Source organism: Rutidosis leptorrhynchoides, chromosome 4, assembly GCF_046630445.1.
Source record: "Rutidosis leptorrhynchoides isolate AG116_Rl617_1_P2 chromosome 4, CSIRO_AGI_Rlap_v1, whole genome shotgun sequence".
NCBI lineage: Eukaryota > Viridiplantae > Streptophyta > Magnoliopsida > Asterales > Asteraceae > Rutidosis > Rutidosis leptorrhynchoides.
In genome coordinates, this window is record NC_092336.1 from 369,365,783 (window position 1) to 369,379,860 (window position 14,078).

At 35.0% G+C, this 14,078-nt stretch overlaps 1 protein-coding gene across 1 annotated transcript; it reads left to right on the forward strand.

The window, feature by feature from the left end:
- The first annotated feature begins 1,918 nt into the window (after window positions 1-1,918).
- Window positions 1,919-11,216, forward strand: LOC139843876 (small ribosomal subunit protein uS13c). The gene is made up of 3 exons (XM_071834051.1): window positions 1,919-2,093; window positions 2,174-2,398; window positions 10,916-11,216. Exons 1-3 carry the CDS (start codon window positions 1,971-1,973, stop codon window positions 11,081-11,083), a joined length of 516 nt encoding a protein of 171 aa, XP_071690152.1. The 5' UTR covers window positions 1,919-1,970; the 3' UTR covers window positions 11,084-11,216.
- Window positions 11,217-14,078: the final 2,862 nt, after the last annotated feature.

Sequence of the window (14,078 nt, forward strand, 5' to 3'; positions counted from 1 at the left end):
TGATTATAATTGCCATAGTAGATAGTCCATGTTACAATTATAACAAATGTACACTAAACTGCAAAAACAAATATGACAATAAAGTAAAGTGTAATTGTGATTTCTTTTACATGTTGCATTGCTTAAATGGGTCAGGTTGATTATTAAGTTTAAGGTTATCATTAGGATAGGTTGTACGAGGTTAACAAATCAAAAGTAATCATATGGCGTAGCAACACCTTAAGTTGTAATGAATACTCTCCTGCACCGTAATCGTATGGCGTAGCAGACTAGCAGTTGATTCTTAAGTTTTTGTTATTGGATTCTTAAGTTCTATTAACCTATTAAACATGCAAAAGAAATCACAATTACACTTTACTTTATTGTCATATTTGTATTTGCAGTTTATTGTACATTTGTTATAATTGAAACATGGACATGGACTATCAAATATGACAATTGTAATCATGCTGTAAGTTTCAGATTATTTGTTTCCTATGTGCATTTGAGTTCTCAAATTAAACTTGGACAACCTCACCCATTTATGCACATGGGGTGTAGGGTTATATCTATAGTCCCAGTAAAGGTTTTATATTCAATCCATAATTACTTTGTATAATTTTTCATAAACAATTGCTATGTCTGATATCATTTCAATAGTAAGTGTTGTCTTTTTAATAGAAGGATTTCGGACCTAGGGGTTCTTTGATGAGCTTAGTGGGTACAGGATGTCAGGTTTGATCTTTTTGACCCGCTGTTTGTAATATTCTTAATTTTACATGTTTCAATCTTTAATGTATGCACTTCTTATTAAGGTAATGCATATCACCTCACAAACCACACACATATAGAAGAGGAGCTATTTTGACCATGTCATGAAGCATTAAATCAAGTATAAAGTTGAAGTCTTTTATTTTATATTTTTTTTTTGTGGCTAAAAACTGAAACTTCATAAAACACGAGGCCTTCATCAAAAAGTTGAAGTCTTTTATATACTACGTATTTGATTCACATTTATTCTCATTTGTATGTATTAGTCAGGTCTTCATCGTGATCAAGTGGACTATGTGAATTCCCATGCCATTTCTACACCTATGGGTACTACTCTTTTTATCTATAAGTTTTCTGCTCATGTAACATTATTGAAGATTGGCTACACTTAATCATATGTTCATTAGGTGATATGGTGGAAGACCATGCAATAAAAACTCTGTTTTCAGATCATACAGAGTATTACCGCAATCATTCATAGTAGTTAGATTATTAAAATTATTTGTAACATTTGGGTGCAACCCAGGAAATTTCCGTACTTGAGGTTTTCAGTTTCTTAATTATATGAAACAGTATTTTGCTATCAATTATAACGTTTTATATTATTCTGATTTAGAGATGTCGTGTAACACACGAGCTCTTAAATTTAGAGCAATTCACCCACAATAATATTTGTGATAATGGCTAATGGTAGAAAAAAGCAAAAGAAATGTGATGATAGCGTTTAAATTAAGTGTCCCTATAATTTATGTTAGGGACAAGAAATCATGTTTACATAAATTCGTAACTTTATGTTGTGTAATCAATATATGTGTGATTAAATTCTACTTATGTGTGTTGTTTACAAAAACATACTTTATAATTATAATTACTTTTGACATTTTTTCTATAAAATCGTTATTTCATATATATAAGTTTAAAAACCAATAATGTTGGCGGATGAATCCCCGTGCAACGCACGGGCTCATAAATCTAGTTTACATATATTTGAATAATAAAAACACTTCTTTTCTTGAGTAGGTTGGAAATTAAAAACCGTATGGATTTACCTCTTTACAAATGAAAAAACAGCATTTAGAAAACGAAAAGTTGGAAGGGACTAAATATGTACATATAGCAATAATAGTTGTGAAATAAGAACACACAAAGTTATCCATCCCCCACACACCACAAAGGATAAGAAGATATCTCAGTAGGCAACGACAGAGAGCAATATTCAAATGGCACAAGCAGCAGCGACACCGGTAGCACCATCACTATCTCTCATCTGCAATTCATCATCATCATTGTTCAAATCAAAACCTGCATCTTCTCTATCCTTCTCAACTTTCAATCCTCCCAAGGTAATATTTTTTTTTGTTAGTTTTATATTTAATTTAAGTTAATTGAGAATGAAATTGGTTGAAAATGAATGAATGAATAGGTTGGTGGATTGAGCATAAGATGTGCTCGTGTTGGTGGAGTTGAAATCCCTAACAACAAAAGAGTACAGTATTCGTTACAATACATACATGGAATTGGGCGTACTAGGGCTCTTGAAATCTTGAATGATCTTCAAATGGAGAATAAAATTACTAAAGATTTATCTGAAGATGAACTTATTATCCTTCGTGACCAAGTTTCTAAGTACATGATTGAAGGAGACCTTGTATGTTTCTTATTCCTTTAACTTCATTCATTCATTTTAGGGAAACTAGGTTTTACCCAATGTTGTAAAGGTCCATAGTCGGACTATTCAGTCGGGACCTTGCTGGTACTAATCGGTCAAGTCCGAACCTATTCAGTATTAGTTGGGACCGGTCGGACGTTGACCAACTGTGACTTGACTGTATTGACCGACTAAATCCTACTTGGAATTAATTAATTCGACTTTGACAGACTAAATTGAACTTTTGACAACTTTCACCGGATAAATTGGTCCAGTCGGAGACTAAAATTTCGACTTGTTTGGGACTAGTCGGCCTAGCTGGGGGAGGACTTTTATGACCCTTGATTTTGATGGAATTCTTCACATAAACAAGTTACAAAACCCATTTTGAATATGTATGAATTCGTGTATGTTAAGCGGAAGCAATATAAAGTTTATGCATGCAAAGTCTTAACCTTTTAAAACAAGAATTCCATTAAAGATCTAGTCTTGAATAATACACTAAAATGTAAATAAAGACTAGTATGAAGTTGTACCTACTCCAAAAGGAGGTGAAGAACAATATGAAGATGATGATGTAGAAAAGCAAGTCTCTAACTTGAGACCTCAAGAGAATGATACCCCAAACTTGTGCACCAACACCTAGCTTTTGGTTAGGATTTATCTAGCACTTGAAATGAGCTTTTAAAAAATAAAATGAATCCTCCTTGACCTTCAAAAGGCCACGGCCAACAGCCCCCAAAATGAGAGAGAATGCAGAATTTTTTTTAAGCTACTTGATGTGTAAATGCATGTGTGTCTTGGTCTTGCAAGTGTCTTGGTACATATGCTCCTTGAATGTGGAATCAACCACTCAAAAGCCTAGTCAAAGCATGCATACAACACTTCCAATGCCACTCACAAGTATTTAAATAAAATGGTTTTATTTTATAGAAAATAAATTTTATAAAATAAATTTTATAAAACTTCCATTTTATTTATTATGTGTACATCATTTATAAAACCTATTTTATAAAACAAATGTAACATAATTTATTAATTATTTAACCTATAAATAATTAAATCCATAATATATAAATTATTCCATAATTTATATATATGTACACATCAAGTAATATTTAAGAAAACCAATTTTCTTAAAGTTCAAGTGTCGCGTATTTGATCAATGAACCAATCGTTAAAATCAAATACGAATAAGGTGTCGGTAAGTTTGTTATTGGGTATGACCCGACTTGGATCAAAACATATTAGCCACGTTAATTTAATATGTCTCTCGGGCATACGAAATACCTTCAATCTCCCACTTGTACGAGAAACATAAGAAATTAATGCAAGTGATGGATACAGCCTAACACACCGTCCATCACCCCTAACATGTTATGACTTTGTGCCATTCAATAACATCATCCCTTTCGAGTTCCATCTCGAATATGATTTAGGTGAATCTTTCAATATATCCTTTCATCCTAGATGTCATGTCAAATCCAAGAGATACAGAGTGACCACTCTCTTATAGATTTAACTTTATCAGGCCTTAGACATCTGACTCTCAACGAATAAGAGGGACAAATTCCATCTTGACTACATACGTCCTAGATATACACTTTGTAATATACCTGAGTTCTTCCTTATGTACTACCATGTTTCAGAATAGCGAAGGAAAGAATCAAGGCACAGTACTTGGTGAATATCCGAACCCAATATGTATCTCAGGTCAGAGGATACAAATGATATTCGCCTTTACTCAAGATTACATGTGATCAACCACAAAGGCTCTATACAGTAATTCTTGAGAGCGGGTCTTCCAATATTTGTTTCCCACAAATATCTATGAACCTTGGTTGCAACCTTGCCCCACATTCAACCTATGAATGTATACCAATCCAAGTTCATAATAGTCTAAACCTCACACTTGTTCCCACAAATGTGATCGACTACGGAATTTCGAATAATAGTTTATTCATGGATAAAATATGCAAAATTGGAACATGACTCATAAATAAATTAATGCCATAATCATATTAATGAGTTTGAACTAATTCGTTCCGTTACAATACATAAAGTAGATCAATTCCAATCACTAGAATATCGAAGCCCTAATGCACAAACATGCCCCTCATGTTTTGGCCCATGTAAGAGTTTCGTGAGTGGATCCGCAACATTTTGATCTGTGTGAACTTTGTGAATACATATCTTTCCTTTTTCAACCTCATCCCTAATGTAGTTGAATCTCCGCTCAATGTGACGAGTCTTTTGATGAGCACGAGGTTCCTTGATTTGAGCAATCGCACCCTCGTTGTCACAAAAGATCTCAAGAGGGTCCTGAATGGAAGGGACCACTCCTAAGTCGTCGATGAATTTCTTCATCCATGCAGCTTCCTGTGCTGCCAATGAGGCGGCAATGTACTCCGACTCTGTAGTGGATAACGCAACAACTTCCTGTTTCGCACTCTTCCAAGAGACCGCACCACCATTTAACATGAATACATAACCGGATTGTGACCGAGAGTCATCTCGATCAGTTTGGAAACTCGCGTCCACGTAACCTTTTACAACGAGTTCCTCCTCACCAGACCCATATATTAGAAACATATCCTTAGTCCTTCTAAGGTATTTCAATATACATTTAACCGCAGTCCAATGATCATTTCCTGGGTTATTCTGATATCTACTTGTCAAGCTTAGAGCGCATGACACATCCGGTCTAGTACATATCATTGCATACATGATAGACCCAATAGCAGATGCGTATGGGACTTTCTTCATTCTCTCTTGTTCATCTTTCGTGGTAGGACACTGAGATGAACTGAGAACGGTTCCCTTTTGAATAGGTACCAAACCTTTCTTAGAGTTTTCCATCTTGAACCTTTTCAAGACCTTATCAATGTATGTACTTTGGCTTAAACCTATCAATCTCTTGGATCTATTCCTATAGATTCCAATCCCCAATATGTATTGTGCTTCTCCAAGATCCTTAATGGAGAAGCAACCTTTTAACCAAGTTTTGACCTCTTGCATTGTGGTTATATCATTCCCAAATAATAATATGTCATCCACATATAGCACAAGGAATATCATGGAGCTCCCACTAGCCTTCTTGTATACACAAGCTTCATCACCATTTTTAATGAAGCCAAATTTCTTTGCCTCTTCATTAAAACGATGATTCCACATTCTCGATGCTTGCTTCAATCCGTAGATTGATTTCTTTAACTTGCATACCTTTTTAGGATTTTTCGGATCGACAAAACCTTCGGGCTGTACCATATAGACATCTTCCTCAAGATATCCATTTAGGAAAGCGGTTTTGACATCCATTTGCCAAATTTCGTAATCATAATGAGCAGCGATGGCAAATAATATCCTAATAGACTTTAGCATTGCCACAGGCGAGAAGGTTTCATCATAGTCAACCCCTTGAGTTTGAGTGAAACCCTTTGCTACAAGTCTAGCTTTGTATGTATCCAAGTTTCCATGTATGTCGGTTTTCATCTTGAAAATCCACTTGCAATCAACTAGCTTAGAGCTAGGAGGTTGCTCAACAAGTTCCCAAACTTGGTTTTCATACATGGATTGCATCTCGGCGTTCATGGCTTCCTGCCATTTATCTTTATCTATCCTTGATAAAGCATCTTTGTAGTTTGTCGGTTCATCCAAATCAACCGTATAGCAACCATCCACGAGAAACCCATATCTCTCGGGAGGATTACTAATCCTACTAGATCTTCGAACGTCTTGTGTACCTTGATCATCCACTTGATCATTTTCAACATCCTCATGTTGAGTGCTAGTGTCAACCAATTGTGTATCATCGGCTTGATCTTGTACCTCTACAAGATCTATTTTCCTTTCACCATCACCTTCCATAAGGAACTTGGTTTCAAGGAATTCCGCTTTCCGAGCTACAAATACCGTTTGCTCGGATGGATCATAGAAGTAATATCCCATGTCATCTTTGGGATATCCTATGAAGATACACTTTGTGGATCGAGCATGTAGCTTATTTGCTACATAACGCTTAGGATAAGCTTCACATCCCCATACTTTCAAGTATGAAAGAGAAGGAGGTTTTCCAAACCACATCTCATGAGGAGTTCGTTCCACTTTCTTGGTTGGGGCCATATTTAAAATACGAGCCGCGGAGCTTAGACAGTAACCCCAAAATGATAGAGGTAACGAGCTTCTAGCCATCATAGATCGAACCATATCCATTAGGGTTCGGTTCCTCCTTTCGGAAACTCCATTAAGTTGGGGTGTTCCGGGTGGAGTAAGTTGTGAGATAATCCCACAACTCCTAAGATGATCTTGGAAGGCATCGCTTAGGTATTCACCTCCTCTATCGGTACGAAGTACCTTGATTGTCCTATTGAGTTGATTTTGTACTTCGTTTTGATATTCTTTGAATGCTTCAAACGTTTCGTCCTTGTGTCTTAGTAAATAGACATATCCGAAACGACTAAAGTCATCAATGAAAGTAACAAAGTATTTTTCACCATTCCTAGTCATGGGTTTAAAGGGTCCACATACATCCGAATGTATTAATCCCAATAAATCTTTAGCCCTTTCATAAGTTCCTTTGAAAGGTGCTTTAGTCATCTTGCCTTGTAAACAAGATTCACATACATCAAACGAATCCATTTCATTTGATTTCAAAAGTCCATTCTTTTGAAGTGTATGCATTCGGTTCTTGTTTATGTGACCAAGGCGACAATGCCATAAATAGGAATCACTCAAATCCTTTTTGAGTTTCTTGGTGCTTGTATGGTATATTGAGCTACTAGATGATGCATCATCATGAACCAATTCATAAATTCCATTTGAAGGCGTAGCCTTGAAATAGAATATATCATCTTTAGAAAATTGGATATCATCATCAATAAAATTAACATTGAAACCACATTGTCTTAAGCGAGAAATAGAAATAATGTTTCGACATAAATCCGGTGCATACAAAACATTTTCTAAAATAAGCTCCAATCCACTTGGAAGCTTCAAAACAAATTCTCCTTGAGCTTTAACATGCACCTTTGCACCATTGCCCATATAGAGACTTGATGTTCCCGCTTTATGATCACTTCTTTTGAACCCCTGCAAAGAATTGCAAATATGAGTTCCACATCCCGTATCTAATACCCATGTATTAGAAGAAGTAATACTAAGCTCTATATATACCATGTATATATTACCTGAGGTTTGCCCTGCATCCCTCTTGTCCTTCAACTCTTTAAGGTAGACCGGACAGTTTCGCTTCCAATGACCCATCTCACCGCAACCGAAACATGGGTCTTCCTTGGGGTTTGCCTTCTCGGCTACCTTTTGCTTCTTTGCCTTGTTGATGGTTGGGGTAACCATCTTCCCCTTCCCTTTGCCTTGATGGGCGGGTCCTTTTCTCTTAGCCACCCTTGGCTTAGAGGTGTTACCTTTAGACCCACCTTGATCGATTGCTAACACGGGTAAAGTCCTTTTACCCATGCTAGTTTCCGCCGTCCTAAGCATACCATGAAGCTCACCTATGCTCTTATCCATCCCATTCATGTTGTAATTAATTACAAATTGATCAAACCTCTTTGATAGGGAGTTAAGGATAAGATCGGTGGCTAACTCATTAGATATGTTAAGGTTAAGACGGTTAGCACGATCGATAAGGCTTTTCATCTTAAGTACATAAGATGAAACCGATTGGGTATCGTCCATACGACAAGCATGAAGCGCCCGAACCGTTTCGAAACGCTCAACACGTGCTTGTTGGAGAAACATCTCCTTCAATTGTGTTATCATGTCGTATGCGCTATGATGCTCGAAATCCTTTTGGAGTTCGGGTATCATAGTCCCAAGCATTAAGCATGAGACTTGAAGGGAGTCGTGGCAATACTTATCGTAAGAGGCCATTGCCTCCACATCACTCTCATCCGGTTGATCGGGAATGGGGTCCTCAAGCACATACATTTTATCCTCTTGTTTGAGGACAATCCGAAGATTGCGGAACCAATCCATAAAGTTTGTATGGTTGAGTTTGTCTTTCTCGAGGAGAGATCGTAACGATAGGTTGTTAAAGTTAAGTGGTGCGTTGTTCATGTTGTTGTTGTTATTAGTGGCCATCTACAAAATTCAACAAAGTTCTTTTAAGTATTGATTTCAAATTTAATAGACAATACCCTTTAATTTGTTTTATTAAATGTTAGAATCCAACGGTAAATCAAATTTCGGTTAGGTGACCTTTATCCCGTCATTTGATTTAGCTAGGTAGTCATAATGACAATTGCAATCCTTTTGCAACTTCTAAGTTATGGGATCATGCAATCCTTTTGCATGGCATATTAATCCCATCAACGCCTATTTGTTCCTCATGCTTCGGTGACCCTAAGTTCATGATTCCCAAATCAAGTCGTCCTACTTGTGTAGACATGTAGACATAACATACAAGTGGTTAGGTGACCTTTATCCCACATGTATGCGAAGTGTACCTTATTCATATTAGTTCACTCATGACGGTTAGGTGACCTTTATCCCATCAAGAGATTCCTAATATGTCTAAGTGTTTCCACAAAAGGATGGCGTTTAACTTGTTTACCTTGTTTTAGTTAAAGGGATTTTAGGTTTTCTACATTCTAGTTTAGAAAACAAAATGCTATATACCAACATGCATTTGGTGTGTAGTATGTTTATGAAAAACCCATTTTCATGTACCTTTTAGTAACCAATTACTAGTTTTAACCATTTCATTGCTTTTAAATAAACCATTTTATCTAAGTCTAATAACCAATTATTAGTGTCATTTTGTTATGTTTTATTATAACCATTTTATAATGTATTATGCAAGTGTTATCATGTGATGATTTTGTAGCAACCAAACATACAAACATACACAAACATGCATAACAAAGTGTTCACAATCAAGAGCCATTTTGGTAGACATTTGTTTAGCCAATAAACAAATGTCACCTAAGGGGTTAAACCAAAGTAAGAGATTTTTACCAAAATCTCCCACTAAATCTTGTAACTTCATAAGCTCCATCTTGTAATCTTCTTCATGAATCTTCACTTTCATTTTACAAAATCATATCCTAATACAATTTTTCTAGAAAATGAAATAACAACCTATTCTATTTTACAAACCAAAATAGAACAAATTACATACAAAATTACAAGATTAAATACAACTTTTACAAACCAAAAATTACAAAATTATTACAACCATATGAATGAATATTACAACCATGAATAACAACCAAATCATTCAAACATTCAACCACATGGTCTAGGCTCGATTGTGAACAAAAACATAACATCAAACATGGCCAAACTTGAAGTCCAAACCCACTTTTGGAACTCCAAAATTCGGCCCTCCCATCAAACCCACCAAAACTCAAGATTTTTACATTCTACTTTCATGCATGTTGGTAGATTGTAAAGAAAGTGAGTTTACTAGCCAAAAACAAGAAGCATATTAACAAGACTTTGGCTCTAGATACCATTGATGGAATTCTTCACATAAACAAGTTACAAAACCCATTTTGAATATGTATGAATTCGTGTATGTTAAGCGGAAGCAATATAAAGTTTATGCATGCAAAGTCTTAACCTTTTAAAACAAGAATTCCATTAAAGATCTAGTCTTGAATAATACACTAAAATGTAAATAAAGACTAGTATGAAGTTGTACCTACTCCAAAAGGAGGTGAAGAACAATATGAAGATGATGATGTAGAAAAGCAAGTCTCTAACTTGAGACCTCAAGAGAATGATACCCCAAACTTGTGCACCAACACCTAGCTTTTGGTTAGGATTTATCTAGCACTTGAAATGAGCTTTTAAAAAATAAAATGAATCCTCCTTGACCTTCAAAAGGCCACGGCCAACAGCCCCCAAAATGAGAGAGAATGCAGAATTTTTTTTAAGCTACTTGATGTGTAAATGCATGTGTGTCTTGGTCTTGCAAGTGTCTTGGTACATATGCTCCTTGAATGTGGAATCAACCACTCAAAAGCCTAGTCAAAGCATGCATACAACACTTCCAATGCCACTCACAAGTATTTAAATAAAATGGTTTTATTTTATAGAAAATAAATTTTATAAAATAAATTTTATAAAACTTCCATTTTATTTATTATGTGTACATCATTTATAAAACCTATTTTATAAAACAAATGTAACATAATTTATTAATTATTTAACCTATAAATAATTAAATCCATAATATATAAATTATTCCATAATTTATATATATGTACACATCAAGTAATATTTAAGAAAACCAATTTTCTTAAAGTTCAAGTGTCGCGTATTTGATCAATGAACCAATCGTTAAAATCAAATACGAATAAGGTGTCGGTAAGTTTGTTATTGGGTATGACCCGACTTGGATCAAAACATATTAGCCACGTTAATTTAATATGTCTCTCGGGCATACGAAATACCTTCAGATTTTACATGAGGACTTAATTTATTTATGCATATTAGCTTACAATAATTAGTATCAAGAGTGCTTTTTTGAACTTATAGAAATTTTATTTTCAGAGGCGATTCAATGCACTTGCAATTAGGAGACTGAAGGAAATTCAGTGCTACAGAGGCATACGTCACATTCAAGGACTCCCTTGTAGAGGTCAGCGCACAAAGAACAATTGCAGGACTTTGAAGGGTAAGAAGGTTGCTATTGCTGGCAAAAAGAAGGCCCCTCGTTAGACTCGCCTCCTTGTTTGTTCACTTTCTTTCGGTTTACATCAAGACTCTTGTATTATGTAGTTTGTACTTGTTCTGTGTTGAAATTTGACTACATTTTGAGTTTAATGATTCAATTCAGAGTTGTAATCAGTTATCTTTTTCGGTCTCTGTAGTTGGATACAACTGATTGTCTGTCTGGCCCCTATGGAAGTTATCTGCATTGATTAAAGGACATTTAGACAGCATAAATAATACACTACATAAACATGGTTCGGTATTTTTTATTGGCTGCATTTGGAATACTAGTGACATTTCTTAGGAGCCTTTAAAACTTATGGTTGTAGCTTTAAGTCTAATCATATTTTTAATAGCAAGTGTACATTATTGAATAATGGTAAATAATTAATGTTTAAAGCATTTGTCATTTTATGATTATTAGTTATTAGTTATAAAGTGGATACTTTCTAATTGAAATGAGTGATATTTGGGAGCAAATCTTCCACATATATACTGACTGGTCGGCTCTTCTTCAAGATACTGTGTGGATAAAGTTGTCAGTTTGGATAAATTGGTATAAGCAAAGTTGTTTCCCTTTTTATGCTGAATACAAACATAAATATAAAATATAAATATAATGATATTTGGCTTTCTGCCAACAGGGATGTGCATGGTACGGGAAGAATCGAAGACTGTATTTGGCCGAACCGATTTCGAACTGAACCGAGTTTTTTCGGTCCAGTCCTTGGTCCATAATTTTACGAATTTTCGGTCCGGACTGAACCGGACCCAAACAGAAAAAAACACTAAAAAAACCCGAACCGTACCGTACCGAACCGATAATATTTGATCCGGTCCTCGGTCCATGTTTTTCCTTCAAATTGGGATTCGGGACAGAACCAAACCGAACAAGTTTGGTCCAGAACCGTACCACGCACACCCCTATCTGCCATGGTTGGCTCTTCTTCAAGTTCATGCTAGATTTCTTGTTCTGGAAGTCGACAATAACGTATCGGTATCTACACAGATAAGTAGACAAGTAGCACCTCGCGTGTCCCTTTTAGAATGAGGGTTTAAGTTCAACTAGCGTATAGTTGGTCGTTAGTCGTTACAAGTGTCTGGATTCATGTTGATATACATATTCAACGATTTAAGTACGTAATATGTTCTCTGATTATTACCGTGGAACGTTTCTTACGTTTCGTCCAACCTGTTATGAAATTTTTACCTAAATTCATACAGAAAACATCCATTCTGATAGACATTACTGATTTATTTTTCGCCAAAAACATGCTACAAACTTGAAATGCGCTCACCGGCAAACAATCAAAACAAAGACAATTTTCGAAGAAACATGTAATTAGAACCAAGATTTCCGAAGTTGTAATGTAATGACAATATATTGCCACAAAGTAGAAGAACGCAATTACAATAAATAATAGTGCACTATCTATCTTAATATCTTATAAAAGACTAAAACGATGATGTCATGATATGCTTTAAAAGGTAGTGTGAAATGTCCCGTTCTTATTGATTAAAAACGTTCCATATTAATTGATTTCGTTGCGAGGTTTTGACCTCTATATGAGACGTTTTTCAAAGACTGGATTCATTTTTAAAACAAACCATAACCTTTATTTCATAAATAAAGGTTTAAAAAGCTTTACGTAGATTATCAAATAATGATAATCTAAAATATCCTGTTTACACACGACCATTACATAATGGTTTACAATACAAATATGTTACATCGAAATCAGTTTCTTGAATGCAGTTTTTACACAATATCATACAAACATGGACTCCAAATCTTGTCCTTATTTTAGTATGCAACAGCGGAAGCTCTTAGTATTCACCTGAGAATAAACATGCTTTAAACGTCAACAAAAATGTTGGTGAGTTATAGGTTTAACCTATATATATCAAATCGTAATAATAGACCACAAGATTTCATATTTCAATACACATCCCATACATAGAGATAAAAATCATTCATATGGTGAACACCTGGTAACCGACATTAACAAGATGCATATATATAAGAATATCCCCATCATTTCGGGACACCCTTCGGATATGATATAAATTTCGAAGTACTAAAGCATCCGGTACTTTGGATGGGGTTTGTTAGGCCCAATAGATCTATCTTTAGGATTCGCGTCAATTAGGGTGTATGTTCCCTAATTCTTAGATTACCAGACTTAATAAAAAGGGGCATATTCGATTTCGATAATTCAACCATAGAATGTAGTTTCACGTACTTGTGTCTATTTTGTAAATCATTTATAAAACCTGCATGTATTCTCATCCCAAAAATATTAGATTTTAAAAGTGGGACTATAACTCACTTTCACAGATTTTTACTTCGTCGGGAAGTAAGACTTGGCCACTGGTTGATTCACGAACCTATAACAATATATACATATATATCAAAGTATGTTTAAAATATATTTACAACACTTTTAATATATTTTGATGTTTTAAGTTTATTAAGTCAGCTGTCCTCGTTAGTAACCTACAACTAGTTGTCCACAGTTAGATGTACAGAAATAAATCGATAAATATTATCTTGAATCAATCCACGACCCAGTGTATACGTATCTCAGTATTGATCACAACTCAAACTATATATATTTTGGAATCAACCTCAACCCTGTATAGCTAACTCCAACATTCACATATAGAGTGTCTATGGTTGTTCCAAAATATATATAGATGTGTCGACATGATAGGTCAAAACATTGTATACGTGTCTATGGTATCTCAAGATTACATAATATACAATACAAGTTGATTAAGTTATGGTTGGAATAGATTTGTTACCAATTTTCACGTAGCTAAAATGAGAAAAATTATCCAATCTTGTTTTACCCATAACTTCTTCATTTTAAATCCGTTTTGAGTGAATCAAATTGCTATGGTTTCATATTGAACTCTATTTTATGAATCTAAACAGAAAAAGTGTAGGTTTATAGTCTGAAAAATAAGTTACAAGTCGTTTTTGTAAAGGTAGTCATTT